Raw genomic sequence first — 14,693 nt, forward strand, 5'->3', positions numbered from 1 at the left:
TTCCTTTTGATTCGAAACGCCTTAAGCAGGTCTCTAACCCGATCGTTAAATATGCTTTGCGTATTTGGTTTCAATTCAGAAAATTTTTTGATCTTAATCAATTCGGGTTAGCGATTCCTATTTTAGGTAACATATTTTTTCCTCCCTCTTTTACGGATCGCGCTTTTCAAACTTGGAAGACTAAGGGTATTTTACGGTTTTTGGATTTATTTTTAGATGGTTCCCTTATGTCTTTTGAACAATTATCTAATAAATATAACCTATCAAGAATACATTTTTTTAGATATTTACAAGTTAGAAATTTTCTAAGTACTATACTTCCTTCCTTTCCAATGCTTCCTCCTATATATATTTTAGATTCGATAATTAACCTTAATCCATGTCAGAAAGGTGCATCGGCTATGATTTATAATATTATTATGAAACTCAGGAAAGCTCCATTTGATAAGATTAGGGTAGATTGGGAACAGGAATTGGGGCTTACCATTTCTGTGGATGATTGGGGGCAGATTTTACAATTAGTTAATACTTCTTCTATTTGTGCTGAACATTCCCTAATTCAATTTAAAGTGGTGCATAGAGCACATATGTCCAAAGATAAGTTAGCGTGTTTTTACTCGCATATTAATCCTTTCTGTGATAGATGTTCGGGGCAGATAGCCTCTTTAACTCATATGTTTTGGTCTTGCCCTACTTTGGAAACTTTTTGGAGAGATATTTTCAATATTATTTCTAAGGTATTAAATATAGATATCTCTCCTCACCCTATTACTGCTATCTTTGGACTACCTAAAATTTCTAGTAATCTTTCCCCTTCAGCCCGTAGAATGATTGCATTTCTTACTTTAATGGCGAAAAGATGTATTTTACAACATTGGAAAGAGCTTAATGCTCCAACTACCTTTTTTTGGTTTTCTCAGACGATTTTATGTTTGAATCTGGAGAAAATTAGAAGTAACCTTCATGATTCTTCATTTAAATTTGAACAGATTTGGGGACCTTTTATTCGATATTTTCATTTAATGTAATATTTACCCTTCTTGTTTTTTTTTCACTGTTTTAATGGAGGTCGGGATTGAGGACGTGATTTTAAGTTTAACTCTGTTTGGTTTCAAGTTAGCCCATTGCTTTGCTTTGCTTTTAGTTAGTTGCACGGTGGGTTTTTTTTTGGGGGGTTTTTTTTTCTTTTTTTTTCCATTGATATATATAAAATCTAGTATACTATTATGTTATTTTGGTTTCTTATGCTTAAATTACATTGTTTGTAGTATTTTCTTTTTGGTATTGTTATCTTTTGGAATTTTATTATACTTTAACATTGTATTAATGTTTATATGGCTTACCTTTTTTGTATACTTACTCAATAAAAAGATTTAAAAAGAAAGAAAGAACCATATGTGAGTGAGAGTAGTGATGAGGATGCAAATGCAAATGTGCTTCAAGAGGTTATAGATAAACCAACTGAGTGGGCATCACCATGACAGATTGTGGGGGGGGGGGCGGCAATGGAGGTTATCCACATCAGTTTAACACAAAATTGATCTGCCTGTCAATCAATCTTCTGTCTATGCTAGTATCTTTCCTGCAATGCCATGGGCTATTGTTTCGTAGCCTCATATGCAGCACCTTGTTAAAGGTATAATTTAGATGTGGCCAAATTCATGAATGGCCTGGGCTCTTGTGTAGTGTCTGGACTCATTGTCTAGTACTGTACATTCAAAGTGAGACCAAATGCTATTGCCTCTGAGAGCTGTATGCTTTATAGAGAATGAGCAGCCAACGTATAACTTCTCCCATTCTGTGCATTCTCTTTTCCCCCACCCCCACCTCCACTGGACAGCAGATGCAGAAACTTGAAAACACACACCATTAGACTCAAGGATGGCTACTATCCCACTGTTATCAGACTATTAAATGAACACCTTGTACACCAAAGATGAGCTTTTGACCCAACCATCTAGCTCATCCTGACCCTCGTACCTTTACTGTCTACCTGCACTGCACTTTCTGTAACTAATACTATATTCTGCATTCTGTTTTTGCTTTTTGTTTTGCATACCATTCATACAGATTTCAAAACACAAGTTTTTCATTTTATTAGTACAAGTCCAATTTGTTACTCTGTTCTGAATGTCTTACTTGGATCTTGAGTTTAATGACAGCTATTGTCAATACATTTTTGTCTGAACCTGAATCAAATATTTCAGTGAGATATTTCATACCCAGAAAGCAGTTTTGACTATTACATTGTGGGTAGGTCTGTATGTATTTTAAGGAGAATGCAATGAATTTGGGGAAGGTGGGTATTGCATTAATAGTGAGATATAAATTGTGGAGGTTGAAGTGTTAAACAAGATGTCATGGGGGGGTGGGGGAAATTGCAGACAGAAAAGGGGTAATGATTTGCTGATGGAGCTAGAAAGCGTGCTGTTAGAAATGAACCTGTTCAGTAGTTTTGTTTGCTTTATTTCAGTAAATAGTCTAGAGGGCGTTGAACTACCTACTTCGAAGTTATTTGTACTTTTCCAATAACATTTCAGTAAAATGTTGGGTTTTCTTTTAAATATATAAAAAAATACTCTAGTAAAATTTTCTGAAACTGCACAGACATAAAAATAAAACACATAAAATGCTGGAGGAACTCAGCAAGTGAGACAGCATCTATGGAAATGAATAAACAGTCAATGTTTTGGGCTGAGACCATTCATTGCCCTGATGAAGAATCTCAGCCTGAAACAGCGACTGTTTACACATTCCTATAGATGCTGCCTGACCTGAGTTCCTCCAGCATTTTATGTATGTTGCTCTGTATTTACAACATCTACAGACTTTCATGCGTTTAGGCATAAAGTTGAGACTTTTACTGATGACTTGCACTCTGCACTGATTTTTTTATTAACCTTTTTAATGAAGAAGCAATTCTTTGCCTTGAGCAGTGTGAGAGTGACTACTCAAGGCTGATGCTGCGTTCAAATTTTGTCAGCATTTATTCAACAGTGGTTCTCGCAATACTCTAAAACAATCCGTTAAATGTAGGTTAGTTGAATGTCATGGATACAAAACTGAGTATTTGATGGTATTGAATTTGTCACGTCTGATTTCAGAAATACTTATCGGAAAACAAGAACTCTGACCGTATTTTGGAGACTCAGACCCAAGTGGACGAGTTGAAGGGAATCATGGTCCGAAATATTGGTATGTATGAATATAGAGAGCATCAATCTTTGTTTTGAAAATCGAACTTATTTTAATTCTCATGCTAACACCCAGTAATAGGTGCTCAGAAGCAGTTGCTATTATTTTTAACAGCTCAGAAATATTCCTAAAGCCGGGACTCTAAAGAGCAGCATAACTTGTGAAGTGATCCATGGATATTGCCGGTCTGTGGCACTGTCATGTAACACTGTAATCAGCTGCTACTGCATTTGTGCTATATAACGTTGACTCTTGATTTTCATAATATTAAAATAACATTGAAATGTATTGAACTGATCCATGTTCTCATCAGTAACTCTGCTTCAAAATATTTTTGGATAGAAAACGCTGGAAATACTTTGTAGCCTGTACAATATTAATGCAGATGGGAATATGAGGTCCAATTTTCAACTTGATAATCATTCAGTAATTTTTGAGAATTGTCTATTTGAAACGTTAACAGTTTCCTTCATCCCATTGATGAAACCGGAGATTTTTCATTTCGTATTTACAATGTGTGGCTCTTTGCTCTGAGGTCTGATGTTTTATTCCTTTGTTTTCAGTTAGTATTCCCACAAAATACTTTGCTAAAGATTTTAATAATCAGTAAGCAGCTTGTACTCTACTGGTATATGTATTAAAACAAGGCTATGAAGTATTATGACCACATCTGAACAATTGAAACTATTTACTTTCCTATTGCTTAATTTTATTGCCCTTGCATGAATCCTGGCCTTCTATTTTTAAAATGCATAAAAGGTGCGTGCTTTCTTTGAACTAATCTTCAGTAAACACTTAGTTCAGGGAATGTGAAAATATAGGGGGGGGGAAGGGAATAAAGAAACTACTCTCAAATTTCTAACGTTCATTGCTGATATCCCAACTTCAACATTGAATCCATATGTATGCACCATAAGCAAGACTATCATGTATTGCCCACCCGTAGATGACCTTGAGAAACTAGTGGTAAACTACCACGTCGAGTTGTTGCATTCCTTCTGGTGAAGTCAACTGTGGTAATATCTATAGGGTTTTGCACCCTTCAGGCAGGACCATGGCTCTTTTTCTGTCATGTCACATTAACCCAAGCTTGAATAGAGTATTATACAATAGCACTCATATTTTTCTCACTTTTCCACGGTGGAATCCTGTTTAACATGGTGATCTTGATAAGGTAGTCTTTATATACTTTAGAGTAATTACATGATGCACTACCACGGGTCTCTGCTGCTCCCAAATGTGTTATTTTGTCACCTCTAATCTCCTTGCTGCTGCATCCCCACACATCGCCTCACATTTTTAATTTCCATCAGTCTGTAACATGTTTGTTCCAGTGCACCCATTGTGACCTATGTTACTTCCCACATTACCAGCAGGTTGAATGTTAATCTTCCTTCTCAAGTCCATCTTTGTGCTTGTTTCGCTGTAACTTTGCAATTCCTGATGAATGGTTGAATTTTCTCCTGTTGTATCCACTAAGTGTTGTAAACCTGAACTCTTCACAGCATTTAAAGCAAACTAGTTGAATTTGAAATCTGTTAATATCAGAAGTTAGTTGTAAACCACCTTGTGGATAAGGGCATAAAAGGTTCTGTTCTGTTAATTGATTTCATTAATCTCATGTCACCTCATGTTGTCAAACTTGACCTTGCAATTTTCCTGTATACAGATTTGGTGGCACAAAGAGGAGAAAAACTGGAATTGCTAATTGACAAAACTGATAATTTAGTGGATTCTGTAAGTATTCAGTACTTTGTAGCTAGCGCTAAAATACAAAATTAACATTTGATCACATTTATCTGGTCAAGATCTTATAAAACACGTTTAGAGTTGAGAAAGGCAGAGGTGTGGGGAGAGGGGGATAAATATTCATCCACTAATATCATGAGTATGTGATCTAACAGCTTGAAATAGATGAATACAATGCCCAAATGTTAGTTTGGACATTAATCCTACAGTTAGGCAAATTCCTATCTAATATTGGCCTTTTAATCAAAGGGGGGGCAGATTGGAATGTAACGTGATCATTTGCTTGGAAAAAGTTCATTTTCATTAATGAATCCTTTTATATTTTGCCAGTCATCTAAAGCTTGTCTGAGATGCCAAGAATTATTTCGGTGTAGTTACCTACCACCACTGGCATCAATTTAAATTTTTGGCTTGGTATCAACAGATCTTCCCTTGAACTTTGGGAATCTTTGTGTCCAGAAACCTTGGGGGAAGTGAGGGGTGTGGGGAATTGTAGCTACTAGATTCTACCTTCTAGATTTGTCTGATCATTGCCTTTCTAATTGATAGCTAAATAGTGAAGATGAGGAAATTTTTCCTCTTGTAAAATGTACATCTGTTAATGGAAACTTTTATTTGCACTGAGTTTCTTAGAATCAACTAAATGCAATTTTTTTTATTTGTAGTCAGTCACATTTAAAACCACCAGCAGAAACCTAGCCAGAGCAATGTGCATGAAAAACCTCAAGCTGACCATTGTTATTGTGATTGTAGCAATTGTAAGTATTTCTTTCTTTCTTTTTAAATCTTTTTATTGAATAAGTATACAAAAAGGTAAGCCATATAAGCACTAATACACTGTTAGAATGTAATAAAATTACAGGAGATATTAATACAAAAAAAGTGATACAAACAATGTAATTTAAACATAACATACTAAGGTAACATAATAGTATACTAATTTTTATATATATATAAAAAAACCCCACCGTGCAACTAACTATAAGCAAAGCAATAGGCTAACTTGGAACCAAGCAGAGTTTAAAAAAAACTTAAAATCAAGTCCTCAATCCTGACCTCCATTAAAAACAGTAAAAAAAAAACCAAGAAGGGTATATAAATATGGAGCAAAAAAAAGAGGAAAAAAAATTACATTAAATGAAAATATTGAATAAAAGATCTCCAGGTCTGTTCAAATTTAAGTGAGGAATCATAAAGGTTGCTTCTAATTTTCTCCAAATTCAAGCATAATATCGTCTGAGAAAACCAAAAAAAGGTAGTTGGAGCATTAAGCTCTTTCCAATGTTGTAAGATACATCTTTTCGCCATTAAAGTAAGAAATGCAATCATTCTACGGGCTGAAGGAGAAAGATTTCTGGAAATTTTAGGTAGTCCAAAGATAGTAAGTATTTCTCAATTGTTTATCATGTAGTTCCTTGGGGATTACAATGTTAATGAATTTTCACACCTTGATAAATGTTTCTATCTCTGTAATATAAGTCATCTCCAGCCTGCTGACTGAGGCCACGTCCACACTACACCGGGTAATTTTGAAAATGAAGCTTTTTCTCTTCATTTTGACCCTCTGTCCACACTAAAACGGTGTTTTCAGCCCCCGAAAACGGAGATTTTCAGAAACGGTCTCCAGAGTGAATAAATCTGAAACTGCCTAATATCCGTTGTAGTGTGGACGGGGTAAACGGAGAGATTTAAAAACGCTGTCATGACAACACCACAACAACAATGCTTTTTCTGCTTCTGCTTGGTACTGCGCAAGCACTGCCGTATGGCTCTTATAACGCGCAGTCGGTGTGAACGGCGTGAGAGTTAAATTGTAAAGTGAGCTTTTTTGACTATTTAAAAATGCTGTCATGGCGTGCCGGAACAGATGGCCACAGCGCGGCATTTCGTTGTTTTCTTGAACACAACCCCCCACACAACCTAACAATTTCAGAACAGACGGCAATGAGACTGAAGCCAGAAGAGTTAGAAATGTACTCACCAAATACTTTGACCCATAGCCTACTGAATAAATAAGTATACGCACTTTGTCCTGTTTTCTGTCTTTGCATGTATGAAGGTGGTTTACCTATTTATGCAAGTAATTCTCTGACAATAGATGTGTAACAGCCTAATGTAACATTGTATGGAAATACAAGGTAACACTGATGCAGACGTTTTATACATTTAACAAGGTGCTTTATTAATGCAACAGAGTTAGTCAGTTTTTCAATGTTCGTCGTCAGCTGGGTCATACTGTCCGTGAACTCCCTGTTGGTTGCCTCCATACGCTCCAGTATTTGTTTTTTTTAGTTTTAAGTCCTCCTGCGCGAGAGCCAAGAGCAATTCCTTTTAAGTTTTTCTGCTCTGTAGCTGGACAAATGTGCACCAGGTATACCATTTCCTCTTCGCTTGTTTTCTTTGTGTCCTGCGCATGCCCAGTAGGAGGAGATTCGCCCAAACATCCGTCTAATGTGGACGGAGATATTTTGAAAAACGCTTAGTGTGGACGCCTGTCGTTTTCACTCGAAACCGGCGTTTTCAAAATTATCTGGCGTAGTGTAGACGTAGCCTCAGGTGGTTGGAGTTTTAGGGGATAAGTTTAGTTTCTCAGCTGCATTGCTAAACTTTTAATGATTCATTATCCCCTTGTGGCTCATTGAATTATTGGCAAAGAGAAAGGAAAGGTTTAACTTGAATTGTTGAGTCAGCTAGAAGTTCAGTTTCAACTGACCAAATAAAGGAAGGAATCTGCACTTGGCAAACTGAAATTGACTAAAGAGCCTCTATCATAAACATAGGTTGTTCTGAGTTCATAAAACATAATATCAATGCACATTTTCTATCTTTAGTGCTTTCTTTTGATGTAATTGGTTACTTTTAAATTGAATTTATGGGGCGAACTTCAACATTTTATGCTCTGTTGACAAGGTGTTAATTGTAATTTGCATCTTCCCATTGAGAAACTCCGCTTTTTCTAAAATGGTTGTTTTTGAATGTGACCTTCAATGAGTGCACAATATTGTATAATTTGTATTGATGTCCTCCCTTTGATTTGGGTTATTTTGAACTATCAAAATGTTTTAATTCCTCCGAACAAGGGTTGGTGTTTAAAGAACGAAGCAATGAAAAATAAATAATGGCATCAATCATGTAAGGTATCAGTGAGTTCATTCATTTGTACCATCAACAGATTTGCGTATGTAATAGAAGTATTAGTGGTGCTGAAAGATTTCAATTATTTAATGTTAAGCCATTTAAGTACCAATGGAAGACCTGTTCAGGCTATTTGGCTTAAGACTTGCAGGAACTATAGAATAAATCATTAATACCACAGTGCAGTGGTGATAGTGTGAACAATTTGTGGCTACTTGTTTTCCTGCTTTTGGCTTCACCAGTGTGTTGCTCGTCTGTATTTAGCAAAAAGCAGGGTAGTATATGGGGGGTGGGGGGGGGAGCCTGTGATTAAAACGTGCATTTTTATCAGTGAAATATTTTGTATTGCAGGTTGTCATTTACATCATAGTTTCAGCAGCTTGTGGCGGTCTCTCATGGCCAACCTGCATGAAGAAGTAGGAACCAATCTTATTAGTTGGAGGGAAAATCTGAAAAAAAAGTTTTAACCACTGCACGAGGATTTCATTAGAGATCTATGTGTAATAGTTCATCTCAGCCTCCAAATATTATGCATTGAAAGGCTCTAGTTTCTGCTTGCCTTATTTCTGACATTTTTATACTTTTCATATTAATTGAAGAACTTGCTGCATTAAAACTGAAACACAAATCCATATTTTATTTAGTGACTGTGAAATAAAATTGTAACTTTTTTTTAAGTAGTTCATTTTGAATCAATCGGTTGAGCACTTTTCTAAAATGATGTGCAAAGATTTACATATTGTCACTGTCCTTTAGAATACACTGAGATAATTGGGATCTGTTCTTTTCCCTTGCACCACCTCTTTGTCCACCATCACTTTCACCCAGTGAAATCTGATGCAAAATCTTGAATTATCTGGATGGAAGTGGATAATGATAATATTTCTCAGCCTTCAAGAGGGTGCTAACTATTTGGTCACTTCTAACTACAAAATGAGGAACCATATTGCTAAATAGCTCTGTTTCACAATTGGGAAAATGTATATAAAGTGTTGCATAGCTTCAGGAACAGTTATAAAGCATTTAGAACTATTAAGCAGTCATTTTAGTTGTTGTAAATTAATGGCAACTGTTACTAGCCTAATGTAAAAATGTAAATATTTCTTACGCCAATCACATAGCCAGTATTTATGTACAGGACACCAGCAAACAAAGTATAGCAGGTGTAATACAAGTACTGTAGTGATTGTGTACACAGCTTACTTGTAATGCTGCTGAATGCAAAGCTTTTGCTAACTGAACTTGTTTGTAAATTTTTTTATGGTCTACATTGTGTACTTGTGCTGTTTTGATCCTTATCTAGGCAATGACAGTGCCAATGTTTAAAATAAACTTTGAACCTGAACTAGCTTCAACCTTTCTAGAATGACTTCAGGATGCAGTTTTTGCATGTTTCTGGACTGAAAGGCATAAAATTCCATTTTGTAACAATGAAAGAAGTTCATGGGCTTGGACAAATCACTGACCTTTCAGTGGATGGAGAACATCCAAGTGCTTGTACTTGATATTTTGGTTTTGGGGGTGGGGGGAGACTGCCTCTTCCTTTAAGGTCTAGGTTTGCATCATTTTCATGTGAAGATCACTAATTTTCCTCTGCCCTTGGGAGTGAAAAGACTGGGTGGTTGTGGATATGAACAATTTCCTTTGCATGTGGATTAAATGAGCAATCTGAGTTGGCTCCTAGCTAAGCTTTGCTTATTTTAATTCCATTTCATTGCATAAATTAACACCACTGTAATTCCATCCGATTTCAGATTACAAGAAGGACCTTTATTAAATTATTAATTTGTATCAACAAAATACTTTTGCTCAGTTATGCCAGTCAATGAGTAAACACATTGGAGGAAATGATGGTTAATTGATCCATGTTGGGCTCAGAAATGTGAATATTGTTTTGCATCCAGCTTAAAATAACAATTCTCAAACTCTTGGTCCATACTTTAGAAGCATTGCTTGAGAGCTTTGCGAAGTATAAATAATAAAGTTGCAACTGTTTTCTGAACATTTTCCACAATACAGGGTACATTGAGCTGCATATTAGCTGCATGTTTAACCGTAAGAACTATCTCCTTTTTGAATCATCAGCTATGTCACAACTTGTTAATGAGCTCTCATCCTTGCCTTTTGATAAGCACAAATTTACATAGAGGGGTTAGAACTCTCAAGGCAAGAATATTATTTAAATCAGTAACTATTTGTTTTACCCAGACTCGTGCACTGGTTCCTCTTTATACTTCTGAATAGATTTTAAATAGGGTGTAGAGTAAAGGAACCTGAGGTATAAAGCATTTTTAAATTGCAGGATAATGTGTTCATGCTATTATACTTTAAATATACTGTAATTTGTGTCATTATGAATTTACTATTAGCAAAAAAAACTATTGCATCTCCCATCCCACACCGGCCTTAAATGATAAGAATTCAGGTTGCTGTCCAAGTTATAAAATTGCACAAAATGTGAATGTATTAAATGAAATTCTAGAATCTTACTATTGTTAACATATTAGATCAGTTGTAATATATAAAATTGTTTCCGCTCTGTATAAGATGCTGTTGCACTTTGCATTGTATCAAATGGTTAAAAATAAATTATTTAAACATAACAGTTTGCTTTGTCATATTTTTGGTAAAACAACCGAATTAACAAATACAACTGCAGCCAATGTCAATGTAAACATGACTGTACAGCTTATTTCTCCGGAGAATTCATTTCAAGTGTTGTCCAGTGCTACTGTCATTAATGTTTCGATGTTTTCATTGGGTGCCAGGGTAGCATAGCAGTTAATGTGGTGCTAGTACAGCTTGGGTCATTGGGGTTTCATTCCAGTTCCATTTGTAAGGAGTGTGTGGTTTCCCTTGGGCATTCAGGTTTCATCCTGCAGTCCAAACACCCACTGGGTAGGTTAACTGTTGTAAACTGGCCTGTGATTAGGTTAAGGTTGAATCGGGGTTACTGGGGCAGCACAGCTCGAAGGGCTGGAAAGGCCTATTCTGTGCTGTGTATCATCATTGTGTGCTGTATTACATAGTCTTCCTTCTCTATCCATGACCATGATTGTCCTTGGCAAGTTTTCAACAGAAGTGGTTTGCCATTGCCTTCTGGGTAGTGTCTTTAAGGCGGGTGGCCACCGTGCTCTTCAGAGAGTCTGTCTGGTGTCAGTGGTTGCATAACCAGGACCTGTGATAGGCACCAGCTGCTCAGAAAACTATCCACCTGCTCAGTGGCTTCATGTGACCCTGACTGAGGGCTAGACAGGTGAAACATCTTGCTCAAGGGTGACCTGCAGTTACTGGAGGGAAGGAGTGCCTTACACATCTTTTGGTAGAAATGTATCTCCACCATGCCACCCATATGAATACTGCATCTGAATAACAATTTTTAATATACTGATTAAATGCATTTGAAATTCTGCACTAATCAGTGATGTTGAATGTTTAGGTTTTTGTGATTAAGACTTTGTGGTCTGTCTTCTGTTGAAATGGATTCTAATTTAAATTGTAAAATGTATGATCATTGATCGTGGAAGTATCAATTTTAATGTGTGGTTAATATTTAGGTGGTTAAGTTTTGAGTAATAATTGAGCTACTCTCAGTTGGTTATTTAAATGTGATAAACCAATTTCATTGGGTCTGTAATTGCAGTATCAATGTGATTACAGTTGTTTAATGCTCAGAGCTCTGTGGATGCCCGTTTTCATGGCTTAACAGATCTCTACAATCCACAGTGTGCAAATTGATTATAACAAACTTCACTTTTCAAGAAATCATTTTTGTAAGGAGACCTGTACCCAGTTGTGTGGCTGGTGGCTAAAAAATTTGTTCAGTTCATGATGCCATGTCAAATTTCCCTTAATTTGAAGATGTTTAAAATTGCATTGAAAGGTTAAACCTTTGGCACTATATATATTTGTTCATGTGCTTATCTTGCAACTTTTGCCTCAAAAACTCCATTCTGTGGCACATTGGCATCACATTGATTTTTATATTTGTAGCTGGTTTAAACTCAGTGAGTAATAATGGTGGGAAATTGATGCCTTTCTGAGTAAGGTGCCAAATAAAAATATTAATTGCAGTGCACCAATATTTAAAGCTGCTGTAAGAATCTCATCAGTTTCTTAGCAACTCCACCAAGTTAAACTTGGAGTGAAGTGAAACTGACATTGAAACACTGTAAGCCTTCGTCAGTCCTGAGACGTCAACTGTACCTCTTCCTAGAGATGCTGCCTGGCCTGCTGCGTTCACCAGCAACTTTGATGTGTGTTGCTTGAATTTCCGGCATCTGCAGAATTCCTGTTGTTTGCGTATTGAAACACTGTCCTAGTTGTAGGCTAAAAGTTTCTGGATCTGAGAGCTAAAGGAAAAATACTCAATTAGAATGCAGGAAAATATAGTGGAGGTAGAGGGGATTGGCAGGAAGAGAAGTCCTTAATATCATTGTAGGAGCCATATGTTCATTTTCTGTCTGTATTGTATTTTGTAGAATGTTTATGGTAAACTGTAAAATATGGGTTGGGGCATGGTAGAGGCAAATGAGTAGTTGTGTATACACGCTTTGTCTTAGTTTAGCCTAGTTAGAGACAGCTAGGAATAATTTTTTTGTTGACCACTTAAATATGCTAATTAGTTACATTGTTACTTCACTAACTAGATCACTAATGCTTATTTTGTTAATTTGAATGCTTATGCTATTGGACTGTAATTTAAACCATTATATTGCTAACTTAGTTTTAGATTTTTATTGCTACAAGATTGTTTATCTTTGCTGGTTTCATAATAAAGGATCGAATGTACCTTTTGTCAATTTGGAAATTTGTTATTTGGAAATGGTGCTGAGTACCCTGGCTTAGTGTCTCAGCAGTTTCGGTTTGTTTTCAAGTAACCACTACATTTTATCGACAAAAAAGTGATAGTTATACCAAATGAACACCAACCTATAGCCAAAGATTGCCTTGGACCCGTTCAAAATAGGAAACACAACAGTGACAACGTGTCAGAAACAGGAGCAGTTTGCAGCAGGATTATCTGTGACCTTTTGTTGACTCATGCTGTGTTTATGGTTTAAACAGTTTTAAATGGTCAGTGCTGCCTGCCAATTGAGGACAATTGCTTGATCATGTGGTGTTTGCGTAAGTGTTCATTGCTTTGTTTTATTGAAGTGCTGAAATATTCTGGTTCCCAGCATTTGAACTGAAGGCTGTGTTTAGTCTGCTTTAAGTGCTGTGGATCTGTGGACAATTAGTTTGACCACATTTATTAAATCTAACATCATTGGTGCTGCAGGCAAACAATGAGTTAATTGCATTACACAACTAGAGAAAGTAACATGGGTGTATCAAAGTATGGAATCAGTGCCAATGGCCCTGCAAATATAAAATTAAAGCTAAGGCTAAACCAATTGTAAGTCTTTAAAAGGAGTATGAAACAAATGTGGACAAAATTAAAAGTTTAATACCATCAATTAATGGTCTTGCGAAAATCAAAACAAATGCCTTGTGCAATATCATCTTGAGGACTTGACTAATTTCTGTGAAACTGTTGTTAAGCAACATCACAGCTAATCTCATCATTTCCCAAAGCCAAACAAGAAAAAACAGAACCAAGGTTTTTAAACATTGATCATCATTGCAATGCATTCATAGAGGATGCGGAACAATGGTTGAACCAAATGTGTTCCAGTGAAGGTCATTTTGCTGCAAGATGCGAATGAGTCTCAGGTTCCATCAATGTTTCTCAAATTCCAAGGCATTAGACAATGTGTCTAATGTCAGCACTTGAAGCTCTGCTGTAGGAAGAAAATCTTTATCTACTACTACCTCCTCTGCATGCATTAAAACGGGCTTATTTCAGTATATTAATTGCACGAGCAATTATTGAAAGACAAACGTGTTGGAAGAGCAAGATAGCATCTACAGAAAAGGAAGGAACAGATTAAATTGGAGGAAGATGCTGCACGTATGACTAAAGTTAATGTGCTAAGGACTTCAAGTATGGTGATTGTTAAGTGCTCCAGCCGAGCAGCCCTATGGTGAGTTTCTATATTGAAAAGGCACAAAAAAAACCCCAATGACAAGCTGACTTATTCATTCCTCATTTGTCTGTGAAACATAAACAAAACCCTCCAGAGATAGGTCCGGTTGTCTACTATCGGCCTGCATTAATGAGGTTCTCTGAGCGTATGTCATATCCAACAGCTCAATGTGCTTATGGAAGCACTCTTGTTTTAAACGATAGAGGTCAAAATTGTAATATTGATGTTATGAGGAAGCAAAATAAAACCAACCTTATTGGTACAACAGTGCATTTCATCTTTGCCTAAAAGATTGAAATTTTCAATGGAGATCTATTGCTGTATCATGTTTTCATGAGGGTTTTTGTAAGCAGTAAAAGCAAGAATGACAGCTATAGTGACCGCCTTTATTTCCATGAACAGTACACTAGAGGTCGCCCTAGAGTACTTGTCAGAAGTTGCCAGCACGCTGAGCCTAAGAAAGGATATCAAAAAGTTAAGGTTTCAGTGCAGGAACATTTTGGTAGAGAACAGAAATTGCATCTGCCTACATTCAAAAGGCTCTTATGTACCTAACAAATGTAAAGATGTGAAAACTCTTCAAGA

At 36.3% G+C, this 14,693-nt stretch overlaps 1 protein-coding gene across 1 annotated transcript in view; it reads left to right on the forward strand.

Moving 5' to 3' along the window:
• The window catches only part of sybl1 (synaptobrevin-like 1), a 28,471-nt gene extending 17,803 nt beyond the window's left edge, over window positions 1-10,668 (forward strand). The window contains exons 5-8 of the mRNA XM_063061377.1: window positions 3,105-3,195; window positions 4,865-4,932; window positions 5,610-5,702; window positions 8,431-10,668. Coding sequence (XP_062917447.1) covers window positions 3,105-3,195; window positions 4,865-4,932; window positions 5,610-5,702; window positions 8,431-8,499 — 321 coding nt within the window. The 3' untranslated portion in view covers window positions 8,500-10,668. The remainder of the gene's footprint in view (window positions 1-3,104; window positions 3,196-4,864; window positions 4,933-5,609; window positions 5,703-8,430) is intronic.
• Window positions 10,669-14,693: the final 4,025 nt, after the last annotated feature.

This window comes from Mobula hypostoma, chromosome 10 (genome assembly GCF_963921235.1).
Source record: "Mobula hypostoma chromosome 10, sMobHyp1.1, whole genome shotgun sequence".
In the NCBI taxonomy this organism is placed as follows: domain Eukaryota; kingdom Metazoa; phylum Chordata; class Chondrichthyes; order Myliobatiformes; family Myliobatidae; genus Mobula; species Mobula hypostoma.